We start from the raw sequence: 25,326 nt of genomic DNA, 5'->3' as shown, positions 1-25,326 counted from the left end.
TGATTTTACTTCTTTTTTTCAATCTGGATGCCTTTCATTTATTTCTGTTATCTTATTGCTCTGGCTGGAACTTCTAATACAATATTGAATAGAAGTGGTGAGAGCAGGCACTCTTGTCTTGTTCCTGATTTCAAGGGGAAAGCTCTCAGTCTTTCTCCATTAAGTAATGTTGCCTGTTGGCTTTTTATATATGCCCTGAATCATACTGAGAAATTCCCTTTCTATTCCAATATTCTTTAGGATTTTATTCAAGAAAGGGTGTTAGATTTTATCCAGTGCTTTTTCTGCATCCATAGAGATGATCATGTGGTTCTTTTCCTTTGTTTTATTGATGTGGTGTATTACATTGATTGATTTTCTAATGTTGAACCATCCCTGAATTCCTGGAATAAATCCCACTTGGTCATAGTATATGACTGTTTTAATATGCTGTTGGATTATGTTTGCTAGTATTTTATTGAGTATTTTTGCATCTATATTCATAAGATGCAATACCTCAACATAAAGAAAACAAAAATTCTTACAACTGGACCACTAACCAAAATCATGATACACAGAAAAAAGAGTGAAGTTGTTAAGGATTTCATTTTGCTTGAATCCACAGTCAACACCCATGGAAGTAGTAGTCAAGAAATCAAAAGATGCATTGCATTGGGCAAATCTGCTTCAAAAGACCTCTTTAAAGTGTTGAAAAGCAAAGATGTCACCTTGAAGACTAAGGTGCGCCTGACCCAAGCCATGGTGTTTTCAATCGCCTCATATGCATGTGAAACCTGGACGATGAATAAGGAAGACAGAAGAATTGACACCTTTGAATTGTAGTGTTGGTGAAGAATATTGAATATACCATGGACTGCTAAGAGAATAAACAAATCTGTCTTGAAAGAAGTACAACCAAAATGCTCCTTAGAAGCAAGGATGACAAGAGCATGTCTCACATACTTTGGACATGTTATCAGCAGGAATCAGTTCCTGGAAAAGGACATTATGCTTGGTAAAGCTGAGGGCCAGCGAAAAAAGAGGAAGACTATTAATGAGATGGATTGACACAGGCGCTGTAACAGTGGACTAAAGCATAACAACGATTGTGAGGATGGCACAGGACTAGGCGGTGTTTCATCCTGTCGTACATAGGGTCCCTATGAGTTGGAACTGACTCGATGGCACCTAACAACAAAATATTCACAAGAAACATTGATCTTTAGTTTTTTTTTTTCTTGTGGTGTCTTTGTCTGGGTTGGGTATTCAGAGAATGAATCAGGGAGTATTCCTTCCTTCTTTATCTTTTGGAAGAGCTTAAACAGTATTGGTGTCTATTCTTATCTAAACGTTTGGTAGAATTACCCAGTGAAGCCATCTGGTTCAGGATTTTTTTTGTTGATGTTGTTGGGAGGTTTTTGATTACTGCATCTATCTCTTAACTTGTTATGGATGTGTTGAGACTTTCTATTTCCTTTTAGTCAGTTTGGGTAGGTTGTGTGCTTCTAAGAATTTGCCCGTTTCATCTAGGTTATCCAGTTTGTTGCCATACAGTTCATCATTTTCTGTCATAATTCTCGTTATTTCTATCTGGTCAGTTGTAATGTCCCTGTTTCATTTTTTTATTTTGGTCATATGCATCTTTTCTTTGTTGGTAGACAAGGTAGTTTTGGTAGCTCAAGGATAAAAACCAAAACACCAAACCCGTTACCGATTCTGACTCATAGCGAGGACCGAGTAGAACTGCCCCATAGGTTTTTCGAAGAGCAGCTGGTGGATTCAAACTGCCAACCTTTTGATTAGCAACCATAGCCTACCATAGCTCTTAATCAGTGCGTCACCAGGGCTCCAGATCAAGGACAGAACTTGTGAAATTATTTCCATTGATAAATGTTTGCTCTTCTCATTGTTCATTTATTCTTCCTACACACCCCAACTCCACAAAGTCTATTCTACTGCATATTTGACTTTCTAATATTTTTCATGTGATTATTACAGAGGTCAAAGAAGTCACCCACATTCCAGTTTTCTTAATAGTATTTTCAGTTTTTCACGTACTAGAGATGTCAGAATAGATTTTAACATATCAAATGATAAGCATTCTGTAATTAGTGAGGGTGACATCCACTAATAGCATTATGCTATTGAGCTGAGCAATTCTAATCTAGTGTTAGCATTTAACAATATATAAATAAGAGTAGCTTTGTGATAGAACCTGTTCTAGTGTTAAGCACTGTAGCATCACAGATGAATTGGGACTTGAACTACATTTTGAAGAAAGTGTGACACTATAAACAACAAAAGTAGGGGATAAAGATACATTTGAAACTGATAATTTAAGAATAGTGAAGCTATCTAAACTTCCTTTGTAGACTAGTCACTCTGTCTGCTTCCATATTATTTAGGGCATATTTCTATTAGAATATTGTTGTTAGGTACTGTTGAGTCAATATTGATTCATAGCAACCCCATGTGACAGAGTAGAACTGTCCATAGTGTTTTTGTAGAATATAATCTTTATGGAAACAAATCAGCAGATCTTTCTCCCATGGAGCCACTGAACATTCGCTTCCAAATGTCAGCCTTTTGGTTAACAGCTAAGTGCTTACCCATTTTGCTACCAGCAGCTTCTTATTAGAATATAACCTGTATTCTAAATATTATCTATGTAAAAGTTAGAATGTGCATCTCTCAAGAGCCAACAGCATTTTTTTTTTCATGCTCCCAGAATCTTGCACTGTGTTTGTCATATAGAAGGTTTTATTGAATGCTTGTTAAATAAATTAGCCACATATGGGTAGGGACTGAGCTGCATAGTGAACTACTACCATCTCAGTTCAGATCTTGCTGGCAGATCTATCTGTTTATGTGGATCCACGCTGGTCTAGAACTCTTTAAAATATAAAGTTACTAGTTTTGGAAGAAATGACCATTTTATAGGTGAACTATCCAGTACTTGGCTTTTACTGTAGATTGTTTTAATGTCTTATAAAGCATAATTTGGATAGTACTACAGAATACCTGCATTGGTGCAAAATAATTTGTTCAATGTCACATGTCCCTAACCTGCTGTTTCAGTCAGGGTTCAGTTGAAAGCAAAAGAATTCTCTTTAGCCATTTTAAGCAGAACAGAATTTAATACAGATTATCTGGTTTTAACAAAATTGTTGGAATGGCCAAAATATCAGGTTCTAGATCAGGTTACCAACGCTGACTCCAAGAACAAAAAGTTAAAGGAGTGCTACCTTTACCATAATCAAGAAGACGGGAAATCAGTAAGCTCACGATGTTGCCTTCAACCAACGTTTCCATTCAGGGATCAGTGCTCTTGAGGTTATAACTGGACCCTGGAGTTATACTTCAGAGAAACCCAACTAGCATGCCTGCCTGTATGAGCTAAAGTAGAAGAAAGATGAGGAAGGTGGCTGACTAGCTTGTCTCTCCCACTTTCCAAGTCACAACTGAATGCATCTAATTGACTACATCTAATCTACATGTAGAACCCTAGCTGCAAAGAACTTTAAAACAAGTTGTGCTTCTTTCTTTGCTCATTTTTTCATTTAAATATTTAGAACAGAAAGGTAGATCAAATGAAAGTTGGAATGGATGCTGTGTCCTAATATCCCATACCTATCTCATTTATTATAACTAAGCCTTGTCTCCAATAACTTTTTTGGTCTTATTATCAATTCCTTTTACTCTTTTATTATTTTTTCCTCCTCTCATTCTTTCCTTGTTTTTCTCTGGAATCTTGTTATATTACTGAGCATTCTACCTTAATTTTTAAGCTCTGTCTTTCTGAAAAATACATAAATTTTTGCCTAATCCTCTTCTCATACTTCCAATTCTCTTTCTCAAGACAGTAATATATATATATATATATATATATATACTCACACATAAATACATATATAATTTTCATATTTTTAAGATCTTTTGTTTATGTTGTCTCTGAACTTATTTTCCTTCACATAAATTTTCTGCAATTAATAGAGTTATAAATTTGATTATTTGATTTGTTTATTTTATTTTTATATCCAAATAATGTTATCAACAAATTCAGAGTGAATTTAGACTGAAAATACTTCACTGAGAGGTACAGGTTTTAAATTCTTTTTTAACAGAGCACAGCATTAATGCCAATCTTATAAATATATTTCCATTTGCCTTTAAGAACTTTAGTTTTAATTGCCTACTGTGTCCCAGGCACTGTGTTAGGTAACAGGGCTAAAAAGATGAAATAGACAAGGTTCATACATCTACAAACTATGTGAAAAGTGGGGACAGATACACAGAAATAGGCCATTTCAATATGTACTCTTAGCATTTAGAGCAAACAAGTGATTTGCTAAAAATGGGGGTGTAGAAAAAGCTGCTTGAGGATATGACATCTCATATAATTCTTGAAGGTCAAATAGAAGTTTTCAAGTTGAAGTAGTAAAAAGTCTGAATTAAAAATATGTAAAATGAAGTAAAGTTTTGTTGTATCATACTTTTCTTTCTTGCATTGCTATGTATATGACTGTCACCTTAGGTCACCAAATCCAGATTCCTCAAGGGACCTGAATTGTTAAGGTAGCAATGCAAAGAGAAGGAAATAGTTCACTTTTTGACTACCAAAGTGTGATATTGAGAAAATAGTCTTGAAAGTGAGAGAGAAAAATGAATTTTTTAAATTATTCACTTCCTGTGAAACCGATCAAAAATAATACTCATATCATAATGTTTCCTCCATGGTATACAGAAGATGTCCTTTCAACCTGTGCAAGTTAGGCCTCCAGGCTCACTACTATACAAGAGGAAAAGGATACGAAGTAGAGGAAATAAAAATCCCATAGTCAGTACCACTACCAGGCTGAGGTATTATGGAAAGAAGTGAGAAAGTGGGAGAGTTAAGAATTCTCTTCTCACTGGTGGGTATGGCTCAAGGAACTTCCTGAAGTGCTGAGTTGGGTGAGCAAGTCTGCACACACTTAGTGAATCCCTGGGTAGTGCAAACAGTTAATCACTCTGCTACTACCCAAAAAGTTGGCGGTTCAATCCCACCCAGAGGTGCCTCAGGAGAGAGGCCCGGTGATCTGCTTCCTAAAGGTCACAGCCTTGAAAACCCTATGGAGCAGTTGTACTCTGCACACATGGGGTCACCCTGAGTTAGAATCAACTTGATGACAACTAACAACAAGAATAAGTGAGTCCAACTTTCCATTCAGTATGTCATGGAAGAAACTTCGAGAACTTTTTATGGTTGCATACATTCTTGACATGTGTAGGAGTCCAGAAACTTCTACCTAGACTTAGAGCTCTTTATAAGATTAATGGGCCAGCAAAAGCTGAAGATTAAGAGAATGAAAGCAGAAAAACCTTGAGAGCAAATAGCCAGATCCATAGATGCCCAGATTAATTATACTTGATGAGTCAGCAGTCCAAGGAAGATATTAAACCAGCTACTTTGAATCAGAGGCAACAGAGTAGTCAAAGGACATTAGATAATTATTTGGCCCCCTCTCCTGCCAGTCTCCTTGATATCACATACAGCCTTTTTGTAACAGAAGCAGGAGGGTGGTTAAGGATTTACATAAATCAACCACTAAAACTATAAAAGAATCTGTTTAATAGAAAGGAACTGAGTCCTCTAAAGAGATTACCTAAAATATTGAATCAGACCACATTTACCAAATTGAAATATAATTTGGGTTTTCCCTGCCGAATTTACAAGGTTTTTTTATTGTTCTTGATTTCTTGTTTTTTATCAAGATAACATTTCACTGAGAATCCTGCTCTGTCAGACAAAGTCACTTTTCCTGGTTGTCAGCTTGAGCTCATAGGTTTGAACTCTGTGAATGTCTGTGGTGGTGCCTGTAAGTGGCATAACACTGGAGGAGAGAACAGACTTTTTCCTCAAAAATTTACTCCCTTTCTCATCTGAGGCTTTTCATATCACTGATTTCCACCCAGTTTCTCACGGATTTTACCTTCTGACTTCAACTTCATTCACTATCTGACCTCAAATTCATCTCTACAAGCCAGCAAACATTCAATAGTTAATGTTTCTTAATAATCCTTGCTTCCCTATCATCCCTTAGGCCTCTGCACACAATTTGTTTTTTTAACCTTCATCCCTGTCCCCTTGCATATCAAGCCCACAGAGGTCCATAGACCAGTTGCTTCAATAATCAGGCATTATGTCCTAATTAGGGTTCTGCTAGAACATCTTGAACTACAAGTAGTAAGTTATTATGCAAAAATAATAATGATGATTATAATATATGAATAGTATTGTTATCTAAAACAGTTCTCTGTAATTTAAATACAACAATAATTACAAATCCAGGTCACTGTTTATGTTTGGAATTAGTCCAGTTATAACTAATTAGTGTAGTCTAGGGTTTCTAATTCCTTCTTCATTGCAAATACCTTTTTTCAACAACATAAACAGTGACTATACACATGGGTCTCACCAGATAGAATACACAGGAATCAAATCGACTACATCTCTGGAAAGAGATGATGGAAAAGCACAATATCATTAGTCAGAATAAGACCAGGGGCCGACTGTGGAACAGACTACTAATTGCTCGTATACAAGTTCAAGCTGAAACTGAAGAAAATTAGAACAAGTCCATGAGAGCCAAAATACAAACTTGACTATATCCCACCTGAATTTAGAGATCATCTCAAGAATAGATTTGACACACTGAACACTAATGACCGACAACCAGATGAGTTGTGGAATGACATCAAGGACATCATACATGAAGAAAGCAAGAGATCATTAAAAAGACAGGAAAGGAAGAAAAGACCAAAATGGCTGTCAAAAGAGACTCTGAAAGTTGTTCTTAAATGTCAAGAACCTAAACTAAATGGAAGAACTGATGAAGTAAAACAGCTGAATAGAAGATTTCAAACGGCAGCTCGAGAAGACAAAGTAAAGTATTATAATGAAATGGGCAAAGACCTGGAGATAGAAAACTAAAACGGAAAAACACACTTGGCATTTCTCAAGCTGAAAGAACTGAAGAAAAATTCAAGCCTCGAGTTGCAATATTGAAGGATTCTATGGGGAAACTATTAAATGATGCAGGAAGAATCAAAAGAAGATGGAAGGAAAGTACAGAGTCACCATAACAAAAGGAAATGATCGATGTTCAGTCATTTCAGGAGGTAGCATACGATCAAGAACCAATGGTACTGAAGGAAGAGGTCTAAGCGACACTGAAGACATTGGTGAAAAACAAGGCTCCAGAAATTGACTGAATACCAATTGAGATGTTTCAACAAATGGACGCATCCATCCCTGGAAGTGCTCACGCATCTATGCCACGAAATTTGGAAGAGAGCTACCTGGCAAACAACTGGAAAAGATCAATATTTATGCCTATTCCAAAGAAATGTAATCCAACAATGAGGAAATTATCAAACAATATCATTAATATTACACACAAGTAAAATTTTGCTGAATATAATTAAAAAGCAGTTGCAGCAGTACATCAACAGGGATTTGCCAGAAATTCTAGGTAGAATCAGAAGAGGACATGGAATGAGGGATATCGTTGCTGATGTCAGATGGATCCTGGCTGAAAGCAGAGAATATCAGAAAGATATTTACCTGTGTGTTATTGACTATGCAAAGACATTCGACTGTGTGGATCATAAAAAATTATGGATAACATTGCGAAGAACATTTAATTGTTCTCATGAGGAACCTGTACATAGATCAAGAGGCACAGAACAAGGGGGTACTGCATGGTTTAAAGTCAAGAAAGGTGTGTGTCAATGCTGTATCTTTTCACCATACTTATTCAATCTGTATGCTGAGCAAGTAATCATAGAACCTAGACTATATGAAGAAGAATGGGGCATCAGGATTGGAGGAAGACTCATTAACAACCTATAATATGCTGATGATGCAACCTTGCTTGCTGAAAGTGAAGAGGACTTGAAGCACTTACTGATGAAGATCAAAGACCACAACCTTCAATATGGGTTACACCTCAACATAAGGAAAACAAAAATCATCACAACTGGACCAATAAGCAATATCATGATAAACAGAGAAGAAAATGAAGTTGTTAAAGATTTCATTTTACTTGGATCCACAATCAACGCCCATGGAAACAGCAGTCAAGAAATCGAAAGACACATTACATTGGGCAAATCTGCTGCAAAAGACCTCTTGAAAGTGTTAAAAAGCAAAGATGTCACCTTGAAGACTAGGGTGCACCTGACTGAAGCCATGGTGATTTCACTCACCTCATATCCATGTGAAAGCTGGACAATGAATAAGGAAGATGGAAGAAGAATTGACGCCTCTGAATTATGGTGTTGGCAAAGAATATTGAATATACTAGGGACTGCCAAAAGAATGAACAAATCTATCTTGGAAGAAGCGCAGCCAGAATACCCCTTAGACTCTAGGATGGTGAGACTATGCCTCACATACTTTGGGCATGTTATCAGGAGGGATCAGTCCCTGGAAAAGGACATCATGCTTGGTAAAGTAGAGTGTCAGCAAAAAAGAGGAAGACCCCCAACAAGATGGATTGATACAGTGGCTGGAACAATAGGCTCAAGCATAAAAACGATTGTTAGGATGGAGCAGGACCAGGCAGTGTTTCATTCTGTTTACATATGGTCACTGTGAGTTGGAACTGTCTCCACGGTACCTAACAACAGCAACACAGCAGGGTTTCTAAGGAGGTCAAGAGTTGACTTCCAATTTTCCCACCTCCGGTTTCCTTTATGATTCTTGAAAATAAACAAAGAAGAGAAAATAGAGTACCAAACAAATGCTTCCCATTGTGCTTGGTTCCAAGGATCTGGAAATAATTTAGAAATGTTTACTCTTCAAGGAGTCCACAAGTCATTGAACTAGTTTAATCTGCTTCAGGAAGGTCACAGCCTTGAAAACCCTATGGAGCAATTGTACTCTATACACATGGAGTCACCATGATTCAGACTTTATTCAATGGCAACTAGCAATAATACAACAACAACTTTTAAAACAAAAGGTATATTCTGTCCATTTGTTGCACTCTGGCTTTTCTCAATGTAGTCTTTTATCATAGCAAGTAAGGGTGGTTAATTCTTCTTAGTTGCTTTTTAGATATACAAAGATCTACTTTCAAATAATTCTAAGCGCTCGCACCATCTGGTAGATACAGTAAGAGCAGTAATGTTTAGAAGTTTTTGATGGCTGCTGTTAAGCTACTAGCAGTTTTGGTTTTTTCAAAAGAAAAATCCATTTACTCTGATTGTTATTATAGTTCAAAAAATATTGATCTATCTCTGCTTGCAAACTCTTTTAAACAGGTAGCTACAGAGATTTAGACAAAAATCTATATTTTACTTTGTTCTTTCATTCAAGGTATGCCAGTGGAAAATGTTTTAAAAATAGACAGGTTAAGTGGGGTTGCAAGTGAACAGTGCTATGTTGAGTCTTCCTATGGAAAGAAAAGCTTCCTGATACTTTAAGTTTACTGCCTCATTATTAGACCGTAAGCTTCTTGGGGAGTAAGTCATGTCTCTTTAATTGACCCTATATTATGCCTAGTTCGTTTCACCAGAGATTGTTGTGCTTGTTGCTTTGTGTGGAGTATTTGTATAGTATGTACCATCTGAGTGCTTTATCAAGGGCTTTCCTCTGCTTAGAATAAAGTTAAAATCTCTTCACATTGCACACAAGGCTAGCCCCACATCTCCCCAACTTCATCTTGCTTTCATTGTGCCTTAACTCCTGCCATACTGGACTACTTGAATTTCTCCAAATGTGCTGTGTTATTTCACACTATCATTACTTTGGTCAAGCTGTTCCCTCTGCCTGAAATGTCCCATACTGCCCCCCTCCCCCATGTATCATAAAACCAAAATCAAGATCATTGCCGTCAAGTCGATCCCTACTCATAGTGACCTTGTAGATATACAGCCCTGCAAATCTGCCAAATCTGAATTCATGTTTCAGTTTATAGAAGCTTTTTTGCCTTCTCTTTCCCAAGCAGAATTGTTCATTTTTGTCTCCATGTGTCCAATATATCTTATATTAGTATCTTATAATAATAATATCTAAATATTTTTAAAACACACTATTTCTCTTTTATATGCTTGTACATTTAGCTTTTTCTGGTATACAATAATAGATCAAATCTTACTCATGTCTATATTTCCAACATTTAGAACATAGTACAATTTCAAGACATTTTTCTTGAATGAACATAGCAATGATTGAATGAACAGATGGATGAATGAAGGTATGAATAAGGTAATTGTACCTGAAACACCGATAATGGAGTTATCTACAATTAGCTGACTTAGTGGCTGATGGCATCAACAGGCAGTCCCTGGGTTAAGAACATCCGACTTATGGACAACTCCTACTCACCCTTTAATGTTATGTAAATCTGTCATCACTTTGAAATGATTGAACCAAAGGAATTCTTCATCACAATCACCTTCACTTGCTGCAAGTGCAGCTTTTAAATCGTTGTAAAGACTCCGAGCCTTTTCTTGCACTAAAGTAAGGCTAAATAAGAACCATATGCACCTGTTCCAACTTAATGACAAATTCTACTTAAAGACACAGTTAGGAGCAGATCTTTTTCGTAATGTGGGGACAGCCTGTACTGATTTGAGATTTTTACAGTGAAAGTGCCCTTGAGCATATGGCTGGGTTTCCTAACCTCAGTCAATTGCCTACCTGCCACATTGTCTGTAGCAGACACAGTACCTAGTCCCAAACTGAAGGCAAGTGCTAAGGAGGTCCTTTGAAGGCTCTTAAAAAACAAACTCGTTGCTGTTGAGTCAATGTGGACTCATAGCGACCCTATAGGACAGAGTTGAACTGCCCCGTAGGGTTTTCAAGGGGTGGCTGACAGATTTGAACTGCTGACCTTTTGGTTAGCAGCCATAGCTCTTAAGCAAATAGTTTAAGTTTTAAGGCCACTAACTCAGGGTCAGAGAGGAGGATGTATTTATCACTTCATGTTTCATCTTTAATTGTCTACACCATAACATATTCACTAAGTCAGAATACATAAGAAATACACTTAACTTTTGAAATCATCTTGGGATTTTAAAACATTAGCATTTTATAGCAAAGTTGTTGAACATATTATCATCTGTTCTCCATCTCTTAAAACTACATGCCAAAGAATTAAAAAATATATTCTGATTACACAGTGTTGGCAGCTTTTATAGAGTACATGTTTTTTAAGGGCAGAGATATAACACATACGTTTTTTGTGGCCATCATTCCTAGCTCAGTTCTGTGTAGAAAATGGATACTTAGTAAATAGTGAACTGAAATGAACTAATTATATTTGTAAGTTGATAAGGCTAGCCTTCAAGTTTGGTGAAGTAAAAACTTCATCATCATCAGGAAGTGCTTTTTTCAAAAACTGATTCCTACCTCATTCCATTAAATAGTTTTGAATAATGAAATAAATGTATAAACTAGGAAACTACTGGGTTAGAGCATTAGTTCTCAATTTTAGTGTCATATTGTGGTATGTTTCAAAGGGTTGTGAAATTTCAAGAAATATGTTACAAATAATGCTTTGACCATCTGCATTTATAAATTATTTATTTTTCAATTAAATTGGAGTTACTTAGTCTTATCCTTAAAATAACCTTACCTTCACCCTCTTGTATTCCAACGTGTTATTTTGAAATGGAGAGAAAGGGATGGGATTATACATTTTGAGCAGGTTCTTGCATAAAACTCCAGGAATCCCATATTCAGAAGAAAGACAGATAATCACTGGACTGGAGCATAATGCTACAGAATCCAAATTCATAGGTTTGATCTCTGTGAAAGTTGGCAAATTACTTCATTTCTGTGCAGATATCACCTGCTGGTCTCTTATTCACCCACTAAATTTGAGACCTGGGTACTGATATGACAGAATATAAATGGTTATTCATAAATACAGTAGTGTTACCGTAAAAACAACTCCAAATTAATGATATGTCAGATAACGTTATATTTAGAACCAAAGAGAAGCACATTGTTTTTAGCACAGATAAAGATTTCCTAATTCTATTGTGGAAACCTTGGTGGCGCAGTCTATTATAGTGTTCAATAATTTTTAAAGATGAAATATGATTAAGAATTGATTATTCTGTTAGAGTGCCTCTTTTTTCTGTATCTAAAAATATGATTAAACTCCTGGCTCCAGAGGTTCTTTCACACCAGCTCTTTCCAAAATGCTAAATTTTGGGACCTTTCTTTCATGGTGCATTTATCATCATCCTGAATTTTATATTTTTAATTAAATTTTTGTACCTTATCTTAGGCTTTTTAAATGGCAGTGTTCATCATGATTGTAAAATGCTTTAAATGTTTATTGTTGCAAATATGTCCTTTACTACTTTACCTGGGAAGTTATGGATTTCCTTCTCAAAATCTTTTTAATGTACACTATAGTCTAATTTGTCTGAGATGCTTGAAGGTGAGACCTAGTTTAATTTGCAAGGTCTTTTCTAGCTGCATGATCCTGTATTTCTCAACCTTTGCAAGCCCGTTGCTGAGGTAATGAGATTCCCAAGAGGCTTCTTAACATTAAGAATCAGCAAAATTGCAAGTTTTACAGATCACTTTCTTTTAACCTACACAGTTTCTCTGTGAAGTATCTGAATTACAGTGTCAACTGTTGTCAAGTCAGAGATTGATCAATGAGAAGTTCTGTGTCACTTTAAAGCCATATGTTATTCTTTGGCTACAAATCTGATTGAATTTAAAATTAGAGTTTATTAATTTAGGCATCAAGGATCAAAGTTACTTGATGAGTTAAAAACGGGTGTTCAAGTATCCTCCTACAAATATCAGCCACTGCCGTTTAAACCTGTATTTCCAATTTTGCTCTCATCTGCCTGCATGAGAGCATTTTGCTGCGCTTTCATATTTCCACTGACCTCCCATCCTCGTTTGTTTCAGCACCTCTTCCCCAGCTTCTGATCTCTTTACCTCCATAGCAGGAAAGAAAGAGAGCAGAACCAAGTGCTATTCCATGGGTGCTAGCTTCTGACTCTGGGAATGAATACTCATTTTGTTCCTTTCAAATTTAGTTGTTAATCATGCAGAGATATTTAACTGACTCCCAGTGAAGGCAACATTTGTTAAAGAAATTGCAACTCCATTTTATATTCTGGGAGTCAAAATTATTATAAGACAATACAATCTAGTTTCAGTGGATAAAACTCATTGCCATGAAGTCGATTCTAACTCATAGCAACCCTATAGGACAGAGTAGAACTGCCCCATAGGGTTTCCAAGGCTGTAATCTTTAAGAAAGCAGACTGCCACATCTTTCTCCCACAGAGCAGCTGGTGGGTTTGAACCACCAACCTTTTAGTTAGCAGTGAGTGCTTAACCACTGTACCACCAGGGCTCCATCAGTAGGCTACCAACTGAAATTTTGTGTTGAATTGGGATTTCGATTGTAATTTACTTTGCATCAATCTGAGACCCTACAGGAAACACATGACACATTCACACTGGTATATGTGAGCAGAGCAAAAGGAAACTAACAAGGGGTTATAAGGTATTCCTAGCTAGTAAGAGCAGGAAGTCATTACCACCTCAAGGAATGATAATCATAACACTCAAAGAACAGCTGTATGGATAAGTGTGCCTGACAGTAGTTGTAGTGTTTTGTTTTCAGTAGAGGGACACAGCCAACCCGTGATGAACAGAAAAAGAAAGAGTTGGTGGAAAATACCCTACCACATTCTTCTCTCGGCCTCATCACCCAAGTCTCCTGCCAGTACTGCCAGTCACCTGAACCCCCCACCCCCCACCAGGAATATGGAACCATGTGAGGTAGCCCTTATCCACCTTCCCCTAACCCTGGTGGGCAAGAAGCAGAGTAGAGAATGGTAGAGAATAGTCTGGAGGGGTAAACCGAAGATACCCAACATGTATATCTTAAGTTATAAATAAACAATAAAATTTAAATTATTCAAAAGATATCACTGGAATATATGGCATTCTATGATTTCTTCTATACATAGCTCTATATACATAGCTTCTCCATCACTGCGGGGATTCGTGGTTGCACATATTGTTTATAAAGAGAACCACATACTTTTGTATGCAAACTTTTTTCTGCCTTCATTCATTATTCATGGCACTACTATGTCTTGAATATTAGGCTCTGAGATGCACAGTGTATTGCTTAGGAACCCATATTTTTGGAACCACACTGACTGGGCTCAAATACCAGCTCTGCCACTAACAATTTGTGTGACTTTGTTGTTGCTGTTTTTAGGTGCCGTCAAGTCGGTTCCAAGTCATAGCAACCCTATGTGTAACAGAACAAAATACTGCTCAGTCCTGCACCATGCTCACTGTCATTTCTATGCTTGAGCCCATTGTTGCGGCCACTGTGTCAGTCCATCTCATTGAGAGTCTTCCTCTCTTTTACTGACCCTCTACTTTACCAAGCATGGTGTCCTTCTCCAGAGACTGATCCCTCCTGATAACATGTTCAAAGTATGTGAGACAAAGTCTTGCCATCCTTGCTTCTAAGGAGCATTCTGGTTGTACTTCTTCCAAGACAGATTTGTTCATTCTTTTAGCAGTCCATGGTATGTATTTCAATATTTTTCACCAACACCATAATTCAAAGGCATCAATCCTTCTTCCATCTTCCATATTCATTGTCCAGCTTTCACAAGCATATGAGGTGATTGAAAAAACTATGGCTTGGTTCAAGCGCATCTTAGACCTTAATGTGACATCTTTGCTTTTCAACACTTTCAAGAGGTCTTTTGCAGCAGATTTGCCCAATGCAATCCATCGTTCGATTTCTTGACTGCTGCTGTCATGGGCATTGATGGTGGATTTTAGTAAAATGAAATCCTTCACAACTTCAATCTCTTCTCCATTTATCATGATGTTGCTTATTGGTCCAGTTGTGAGAAGTTTTGTTTTCTTTTTGTTGAAATGTAATTCATACTGAAAGCTGTGTGACTTTAGGCACTAAATTTAAGAGAATTTTTTCTCTTTGATATTTCAACACACCAGTCCTACCTCTGTACAGTGCCAGAGTGATTTTTAAACTACTCAGAAATCTTCGAATTCCTTACCATAGGAGGCCATTCATGATCTAAACCTTCACTGTCTCTCTAGTCCTGTCTCCCACCTATCTAGGCAAGTTATTTTAAAATTCTCTTAAAATTAGTGTTGTTATCCTTTCCCTTCCAGTACTGGACTTAAGTTCATCCTTCTTTTTTCCTTAGTTATTCTGGTACTTGACTGCACAGTGTTTCTTTCCATCATTTCTCTCAGCAGCATGGAACAGTAGGAAAAAAATGGGCATTAGAATCAGATAGGTGTTGAATACAATCCATGTTGAACTATTTCTACATGTATGTTCTTTGCCAGCCTCTCAAAGACCTCATTTTTTCACCTATTAAACTGAAATAATAGTGTCTAACTAACAGCATTAAAGTAAGAATTACATGAGTAAAATAGTTATTGTATTTAGGAAACTTCTTAGCAAATAATAGTTAATAAATGGTAGCTGATATTCTTATGTGCCTGGGTATCACTATATTTACAACCTTTAGATACCTTGGGCTCTTACCTTGTCTACTTGTTTGTTTGCCATGGATAAGTCACTTGTCTTAGCCTTGGTTCCCTAGAAAACAGAGACTAAGATGAAGTGTGTGTGCTACTACTTTACTGAGGACATGAAATTCCAGCACAGCAAGAAGGAGGGATAAAGAGATGTAAACAGGAGTCACCAAAAAAAAACAAAACAAAACAAAACAAAAAAAAAACAAACCTGTTGCTGTCGAGTCAATTCTGACTCATAGCCACTCTGTAGGGCAGAATAGACCGGCCCTGTAGAATTTCCAAGGAGTGTTTGGTGGATTCTAACTGCTGACCTTTTGGTTAGCAGCTGTAGCACTTAACCACTATGCCACCAGAGTTCCCACTTATGGGAAGATAGTAAGGAAAACAGGGAACAGATTAATTAAGAGATGAAAATCGGTTAGGTATCAGATTTCTCATCAGAAGTACTGGATGGAAAAAAGACCAGGAAGAATATTTTCAAAATGGAAAATATTAATTTTGAATTATAATTCAAATTAAGGAATTATAATTTTGAATTCTAATTTTTAATTATAGGAAAAATTAATTTTGAATTATAATACTATATCTTAGTATTTTAAGATATGAGGGACAAATAAAGAGATTTTCAGGTGAAGAATTTTCTTTCAGTAACTACCACCTAGCACTTCAGTTCCCCTGTTCCCTACTAGACCTTCTTTTTCCCCCCGTAGCATTTATTAACTTCTAACAGACAATACTGATTTATTGGTTATTGTTTCAGTTTCTTGATACAATGAGATATATGCTCTTGGAAGACAGGAATCATTTTCTATTTATTCAGTAATGTGTCCCAAATACCTAGGACAGCATTTGGCATTACAAAGGTGCTCAATAAATTTGCTGAATAAATTGAATATCTACTGTATTTTTACACAAATGACTCACACCTTCTGTGTTTGTTTGCCAAACGCATCCTCCCATGAGGTATTTTCATAAGCCCTGCTATGCCAATATTTTTTACATGTTGCTGAAAAAAAATAACATATCACGCATACAGGGGGAGGGCAAGGTTGGCAAACAAATGTGGAAGGTGTGCATTATTTGGGTAAAAATAAGATAAATGATGGTGTAAAATATGTAAACTTGGTTCAAGTATAAATAAATGTGGCAAAATTTACCCAATTTGGAACTTTAACACACTCCTTTTAGAAATTAATAGAGCAAGTAGACAAAATATAATTAATTGTTCTTAAATTGAATTGAATATAATTCACGGACTTACCCCGTATGAAACCTGGACATATAGTGAATACCAAAACAACGGCATTAGAAATCAGCAACAAAATTATAGCCCCAACCCATAAATATTAAAAACATGCTTTGAAATTATTTATGAGTTAAAGAGGAAATCAAAATAGAAACTAAAACTATGTAGAAGTAAACAATAAAAGCTGTCCATATCAAAGTAGTATCCTAAAGGAAATTTATGGACTTAAATTTGTTTTCTATAGGAAACAAAAAAGGTTGAAAATAAGTAAACTAATAAATAAACTAATATTTTATCCCAAGAAGCTAGAAAAATAACAGAAAAATAATCCAAAGAGAGTTCAAGATGGAATCCTAGTGATAAAAAGAAAATATGCTTAAATAAAATCAAAACAATAGAAATGATCAACAAAAACAAAAGCTAGTTCTTTGAATGGACTAATAAATTTGACAACTCTTTGTAAGTATGAGCATGAAAAACAGGAGATTAAACATGAATAAATGACATTAAGAGTGAAAAAATTTATGGCATATTTATAAAGGAGCTATTTTAAAATCCTATAACACAATTCTATCACCATTAAACTGCTAACCTGGCAAATCTTGGAGAATTTCACTTCTCTAATGTATAAAAGTTGTAAATAATGGTAAAAAAATTCAATTGGAAAATAACAAAAGAAATTGAAATGATAGATACCTATCTTAAAATCATAAAAGATTCAGTGAGCTTTTTCAATTAAATTCTAACACTCAAGAATCCAATTTTTCCTTTTAGACCCAAAGACTAGAAAAAGATGGGAAATCACTAAACTCTTTCTTTGATATTAAAGTTGGATAGCAACAGGAAAAGAAAAAATATATATAGACCAATGCTACTTATGAGCATATATAAAACTATTTAAATAAAATACCAAATCAAATCTATAGTGTATTAAATACATGATCATAACCATCTATGGTTTCCTCCAAGGATACAAGAAGGATAAAAAAAAAAAAAATCCTGAAACATATTGATTGGTGTGTATGTATAACTACACACACAAGTGTTTATAATACTGCATATTGTTATATGTGTGTGTAAATATAGAATCATAGGTAAAGACCTGGAAAGATACATACCAAAAGTGGTGCTGATGGATTTCTGGGACTGTGTGAATGTTAGAGTATCAGGAGATGCTATAACTTTATCTCACAGTTTTATTTTCAAAATTTTTATTTATTTATTTTTGCTGTTGTTTGTCTGAAGACAACTGTGTTAGTTCAATTTCATGAGACTTAAAAATCAAAAACAATGACCACAATATGTTACTGACATTCATATCTTCACAGTGAAGATTCCAGATATTTGTTTTTTTTTGGATACACTTCAAAAGGGTGATTTAATGTGCTTTTAAGAGAATTTTTATTTATTTCAATCTCCTTCAGTTCAATGCATCCAATATGCATTTATTGAAGAAATAACTGGGTAATTTGGAATACAAAATTGATTCCTGCCCTCAAGAAGTCATTTATGTTTTGTTTCATTTTTTATCTCATTGGAGGAAATACTCCAACCAACAACTACCTGAGATACTGGTAGATCCGGTTTTAGAGGTGTTCACTGCTGTGGGAGCCTGGAGGCAGAGAATGTTTCCACGTATCCTGGGGACAATCAAAGGATTTACTGTATCATGTACAGATTACAAGAATTAAATAAAGTCTTTTGGATTTGGGGGAAACATATATGTATACATAGTGTGTGTGTGTGTGTGTGTGTGTGTGTGTGTGTAGTAGACAGAATATCTGAGGTGTTTTCATGATCATACTTGGCCTCTGACAGCCTTATCAACTCTAATGACCTCAGTTTCCCCATCTACAAAATGAGAGAAATACACTAATTGCTTCCTAAATATAATTTCAGCAAATCATGTCCATAAGAGTGAAAAAGAAAAACATTAAGATTGGAGAGTGTATTCACATTTGCTGTGACATATCTCAGCTACAGAGTATGTATCTACTAAACTGATAGTATGGGTATTATATGCCTGCAACCCTACAAAGGTGACTTTTATGATGTATTTTTACAGAAATTGAGAGAGAAAGCTGTGGCGATCCTGGTACACCCTTATATGGAATTAGAGAAGGAGATGGATTTTCTAATCGTGATGTTTTAAGGTTTGAATGCCAGTTTGGGTTTGAATTAATTGGAGAGAAATCCATTGTTTGTCAAGAGAATAACCAATGGTCTGCAAACATACCCATCTGTATCTGTGAGTACCAAATGCTTTGCTTCCAGACAGCATATGTTACCCTGTCCTTGCATGTAATTGCTTTTGTAATTAATTACAAAGAGTTAGAACCACGTAATTATTTTTGGACGCGTAGCACTTTGTGATACTATCTTTAACAAGTGTGCTTATGCCAAATTATAAATTTCCTTACAGATTTAAATAAAGTTAACATAGTTCACATGGTATTTGCAAGATATATATTACATGTGTTCCTATAACACTTTATTGGTGAAATTTTGTACTTTATAGATAGCATACATCTTATGGAAATTATACATCTAAGCTAATTCTAATAGACTCATTTATTTTAACAAGATAGTATATGCTTATTTGCAATCAAAAACACTTAAAATATTTAAAGCTTATATTTATGTATTATGCATTAACTTATTTTTGCTTTTCGATGCTCACACCAATGCATACTTTATTTATGTGACATTTATTTATATTACACAAAATGAAATTCATTAATGTTTATGACATACAATATGCTTGCATTAAAATAAATATTTCTCCAAATACATTTAAACATTCCAATGTAATTACAGCAAAAAACATAATTTATATACTCTATTGATGAACTTCTAGGTTCAACTAAATACTGTCTTCATGACCAAAAAATACAACTTACCATATATACATGTAATATTGGACATTTTCCATTTTAGTTTTGAATATTCACACATGACAACACTTAAGCCAATAATTATTAAAGCAAAAACAATTTTCCGGTTTTAAAATATAGGTGTTTCGATCTGTATTCACCGTATAATGATAATGCCTTTCATTCTCTACAAAGACATTAGCACAAACTTTAAAATTTACATTTTTTTAAGTAGCATTTTTGAGACCTACATTTTATCTGAATTATAATATATGCTGTAATCTATACCTTTTTCTTCACTGAAAATATTTGACTAACATTTTTAAAGAAGTAAATGAGAATTTTTAAAGTGTTGATTTCTGTGACTAGACAACAAGCATTTTCAAGTAATAAATACAATTTTCCAATGTGTATATTGCAGTTAAAAAACGAAGACAGAAAAATAGTATGCAAGTATTCATACAAAAAAAAAGAAAAAACTGGAAGAAAATATATCATTGCTTTAACTATGATTTCCTCTCAGTGATTATTTTCTTTTCTGTACTTTATTCTTCCTCTTCTTTCTAAATTTTCTACTATGTGGACCTTTCAAGTTAAAACCGGAGAGGTACAGTGGGGGGAGAGGACTTCATCTTCTTGTGAGATAACAGCTCTTATTTAGCTACTCTCCTAGTAACTAAATATTAGCAGCCAGTTGTGGCTGTTTCAAAAGTTAATGCATCTCCTTATTTGTGTTATAAACTATCAGAGAATTCCATGGCCATACTAGGAATAAACTCAACTAGTTGGCTACCCCTACCCAAGTCTTCTCTGGGCTACATGATCCCAGTTCTGTTAATGTCTGTATATTATTTTTTGTCTTTAATCATTTAATGGCATTATTACTTTCTGTGGAAACCTCTATACATTTCTTCTATAGTCTTTTTTTAAGTACAGAAACTAAAACTTTGTATAGCACTCTAACATGAGCATGATAAATATAAAATAAATTGCTATTATTACTCCAATTATTTTTGTGCATATTTAATCATATAGTCTTAACTTTATCTTTTCTAATATGTGAAAAATGGTAATATTTTCTTTCTGTTCAATAAGATAATTTACATTGTCTAATATTGTTTTATCAAACTGCTAATTGATTATCATAATTGTAGAAGATAAAAATAAGGTAACTATTACATTTGAACATTTATTCTATTTCATAATCTTTCTGTTTTTAACAGTTCCTTGCCTCTCTAACTTTACTGCACCAATGGGAACAGTTCTTTCTCCTGATTACCCAGAAGGGTATGGAAATAATTTGAATTGCATCTGGACAATAATCTCTGATCCAGGGAGCCGGATACACCTCTCTTTTAATGATTTTGATCTGGAATCCCAGTTTGACTTCCTTGCTGTTAAAGATGGTGATTCTCCAGACTCCCCAATTCTTGGAACCTTTACTGGGGCCGAGGTACCTTCCCATCTTACCAGCAATAGTCATATATTGCGATTGGAATTTCAAGCTGACCACTCGATGTCAGGACGTGGCTTTAACATCACTTATAACAGTAAGTTTATTTTTGTTTTGTTTGTTTTCCTTATAAAATAGTTCTACAAATTAGAACTAGAATGGGATCATGCTCTTTTGTTTCTCAGAGAAGGAAACGGGCTTAAGATTTGAGCAAGTCATATACCTAGTTGTACCTGGGATGGTCATTTAGTCCTTGATTTCTGACCACGTTTTACCATGCATTGTGCCTTTTCTCTTTGTTAGTGAGACACCTGCTGTACTTAAACTCAAACCTATTATATATCATCTATTTTGCTCTGTTATTGGTAGCAAACATAAAAAGAATAGATCTTTCTTTCAATATGTTCATAAATCAGTAGAGAACTTTAAACAAGTAATGACCTAACAGAGTGATAATTCCTAAGATAAAATGCATAAGGCTACAGAAGCATCACAGAGAAAGAAATCGTTAGCTTTGAGGCAGCAGACCGCTGAGCTGACTTAGCAAAGCCTCTATGGGGAAAAAGTAATACCTTAGTGATTAAAAGTAGTGGCTCTGAAGTCAGACTACACAATTTCAAATCTTGGCTTTGCTACATTTTTAGGTTTTATATATGAGCCTCAGTTTCTTCATCAGGAAAACCCATTGGTTGGCTGTAAGGAATAAATTAATGATGCAGGTAAAGTATTTAGTATAGAGTACACAGTACCTAGTAAATGCTCTGTAAACATTAGCTGTTATTGTTCAGCTGGCTTTTGAAATATAACGTTGACATCTTATATTGGATTGCTATGATTGTTATATTGGTCTAGATTTGAGATTTCTTTGAGGTTATTTAGCTGTTGTTTGGAGGCTTGGTGGCACACTGATTAAGTGCTCGTCTGCTCACCTAAAGGTTGGCGGCTGGAACCCACCAGCTGCTCCGCGGATGAAAGATATGACAGTCTGCTTCCATAAAGATTACAGCCTTGGAAACCCAGTGGGGCAGTTCTACTCTGTCCTACAGGGTCGCTATGAGTCAGAATTGACTCGAGGGCAACAGACTTGGAAACCCTATGGGGTAGTTCTACTCTGTCCCATAGGATTGCTATGAGTTGGAATCAACTCAATGGCAATGGATTTTGTTTGTTTTGTTTTTCTTTTTTTTTAAGGTTAAATTAGCTGTGACATGTGTCAGAGACTTGCTGTATAAAATGGTAGCTTTACCAGAGTCTTTTTTAAAAACTATTTCATATATCTGCATAAAGATAAATACACACACACGTACATATAAATATAGGTACATGTATCTATCTATCTACAATTTTAATTTTCTTCAGTGCATAATATTTTTAACTTTAATGTTTATGGTAACTACAGGGTATTATGCAAATATGACTCCAAGTTCCCTATACTGCTTCCCTAGTAAATAATTTAATCCATCATATGCAAATTCTTACATTTAATGCTTACTACTGAGATTCTTTTCTTCTGAAAATATAGCATTTGAAGGTTACATATAGGAGCAACCAGATTTAATCCAAATATCATTTTTTTTAAAAGCAGAAAATAATGTCTATTTCATGTTTAGTCATCTTGATGAAGAGAATGAAAACTAAAATTATGTAATTTTTGAGCAATATCAAAGTGATGATTAATGAGAAAATTTAAAATAACTGCATGTATCCATGCAATATGAGTATAATGATATTAAATTGTAAAAAGCCCGTAAAATATATTTTATACGTTTAGACTTTGCTGCTTTAAGTACCTTTCCATTAACATTACATTGTTATTTATTTTCTGAATATTTTATTATGTTTTAGGAAAGGTTCCTGTTTAACAATTTTTATACAAATTGTTCCGTGACATTGGTTACAATTTTCACAATGTGTCAGCATTCTCATTATTTGTATTCTGTTTGTTCTGTTTTCATTTATCTAGCCTCCCTACCCTTCCTTGCCTTCTCATCTTTGCTTTGGGTAAATGTTGAGCTTTTGGTCACATATAGTTGATTGTTTAAGACAGCACATTCCTTCTGGGTGATATTATTTATTTTATAAACCAATCTGTTATTTAGTTGAAAGTTGACTTCCAGGAGTGGCTTCAATTCCATGTTAAAAGGGTATCTTAGGGTAATAGTCTTGGGTGCTCCTCTAGTCTCTATCAGTTCAGTAAGTCTGGTCTTTTTTTAGGAATTTGTGTTTTGTTCTGCATTTTTCTCCCATTCTATCCGGGACTTTCTATTGTGTCTCTGGTCAGAACAGTCAGTAGTGGTAGCAGAGCACTTCCTATTTCTTCTGTTCTCAGGCTAGAAGCAGCCATGGTTCGTGTGGGACATTTGAGGCCAATAGATGTATCTTAGATGGTCGCTAGCAAACTTTTAAGACATCAGACACTACTCACCAACCTAGGATACATTACATTAATTTAAAAACTATAGTGGATATGGAAGCCCTGGTGGCATAGTGGTTAAGAGCTACTGCTGCTAAACCAAAGGTTGGCAGTTTGAATCTACCAGGTGCTCCTTGGAAACCCTATGGGGCAGTTCTACTCTGTCCTATATAGGGTCGCTATGAGTCAGAATCGACACAATGGCAATGGGTTTGGGTTTTGTTTTTTTTTTGGTATAGTGCATAGTTGTTATTCAGATGAATAAAAAGAAAAATTTGTATGGTCATGTAATTATGTAATCTATGACAAATTTTAAAAAAAACCACATTGTCTTTACACTTCTGCTACCTGCTTACGTACTTAGTATGCAAATATATTAACCGGAAAGATATTGTCTCCTATGTGATTTATCCATGGGCTGTATATACACCGTGGGAGAAACAAGGCAAAAAATATAGCTGTCCTGAGCTCAGGAACTCACATTCTCCTGTGAGACATGATACAAATAATGCAAAACGCAATGTGCTATAGGGGGAAACCTGAAAAGACAGACCAGGGGATACATTTCAATCCTATCATGTCCTGTCTCTATAACCTAAGGCAAGCTACTTAACTTTTTACTGACTCTCACATTTATCTTTAGAGTAGGTAGGATACTTTCTTCATTGGACTCCTCGAAATGTTAAATGAGATAACAGCATACATAAAGCTCCTATTATAGTGCCTAGAACATCATGACTGCAAGAAAGTTAGCTCTCTTCCATTCTCCTAGATTGCAGAATATAAATGTCATAAAAATTATGAAGATATTGTATGATTTTCATACTAGATAGAAACACTTAAAATTCTCTGAATAAGATTATTTTGCCATTCCCAACAAAGTAAATAAATCACAAAAAAAGTTTCCAAAGAGACATAGTCAACCTCCTCTGTATTCACATTAACTGGAATTCTGACCAGTTTATATGAGACATTTTTGTATAAACCAAGCACGATGATCTCTAGAAATAAGTAGAAACAACTCTATTTTGAAGATGTGTAACTTTAGAGTGTAATTCATATTTTAAAATAGTAACTCCTATTACCCATCACAGATGAACAGATATGATGAGAGGAGTTTCCTTTTTTTTTTCAGTAAATAAAAGGGTTTTCTAAAAATGAACCTAACGTTTTTTGAAAATCATCTTTCCCATCCAAAATACACGAGGGTCTCTCTCTTTCTAACGTTGCTTGTTTTTGTGTTTTTGTTTGATGTTTAAAGCATTTGGACATAATGAATGTCCTGATCCTGGAATACCAATCAATGCACGGCGGTTTGGGGACAATTTTCAATTAGGAAGTTCGATTTCAGTTATTTGTGAAGAAGGATTTATTAAAACCCAGGGAACAGAAACAATTACATGTATTCTTATGGATGGAAAAGTAATGTGGAGTGGACCAATTCCTAGATGTGGAGGTAAGTGCCATGGTTAGTCAGAAATATAACTCCATCATTATGCACAGAAAACGATAACTAGAAATGCATGTTGATCAGAAGAGCTGTTGTAATCTTTATCTTAAAATATTACTTAGTATTACACATTGTGCATATATAGTTAAGCTAATTAAACTTTTAATTTACCATGTTAAAATCATTTTTTAGAAACTTTTAAGGCTCCTTTTGCAAAGGGCTCTTATTAAAAAGATATGCATTAATAAATGGCAAACATCGATTGTAAGTGCAAACTCCTTTTGATACCCTTTGTAGCCATAATTTATTTTATATGTTTCATTTATAATTTTCTTGGT

The 25,326-nt window shown here is 35.1% G+C and overlaps 1 protein-coding gene across 2 annotated transcripts in view; it reads left to right on the top strand.

Annotated features, from left to right (window-relative positions):
* Positions 1-25,326, top strand: part of CSMD3 (CUB and Sushi multiple domains 3) — a 1,379,111-nt gene that overhangs the window by 886,625 nt on the left and 467,160 nt on the right. For both annotated transcript variants that reach the window (XM_004372959.1, XM_004372958.1), the window contains 3 exons: positions 18,865-19,047; positions 20,896-21,222; positions 24,800-24,994. In XM_004372959.1, coding sequence (XP_004373016.1) covers positions 18,865-19,047; positions 20,896-21,222; positions 24,800-24,994 — 705 coding nt within the window. The remainder of the gene's footprint in view (positions 1-18,864; positions 19,048-20,895; positions 21,223-24,799; positions 24,995-25,326) is intronic.

The sequence above is a fragment of the Trichechus manatus genome, unplaced genomic scaffold (assembly GCF_000243295.1).
Source record: "Trichechus manatus latirostris isolate Lorelei unplaced genomic scaffold, TriManLat1.0 scaffold00022, whole genome shotgun sequence".
Taxonomy (NCBI): domain Eukaryota; kingdom Metazoa; phylum Chordata; class Mammalia; order Sirenia; family Trichechidae; genus Trichechus; species Trichechus manatus.
The sequence above is the reverse complement of the archived record's forward strand: the minus strand, read 5'-3'. Positions and strand labels throughout refer to the sequence as shown.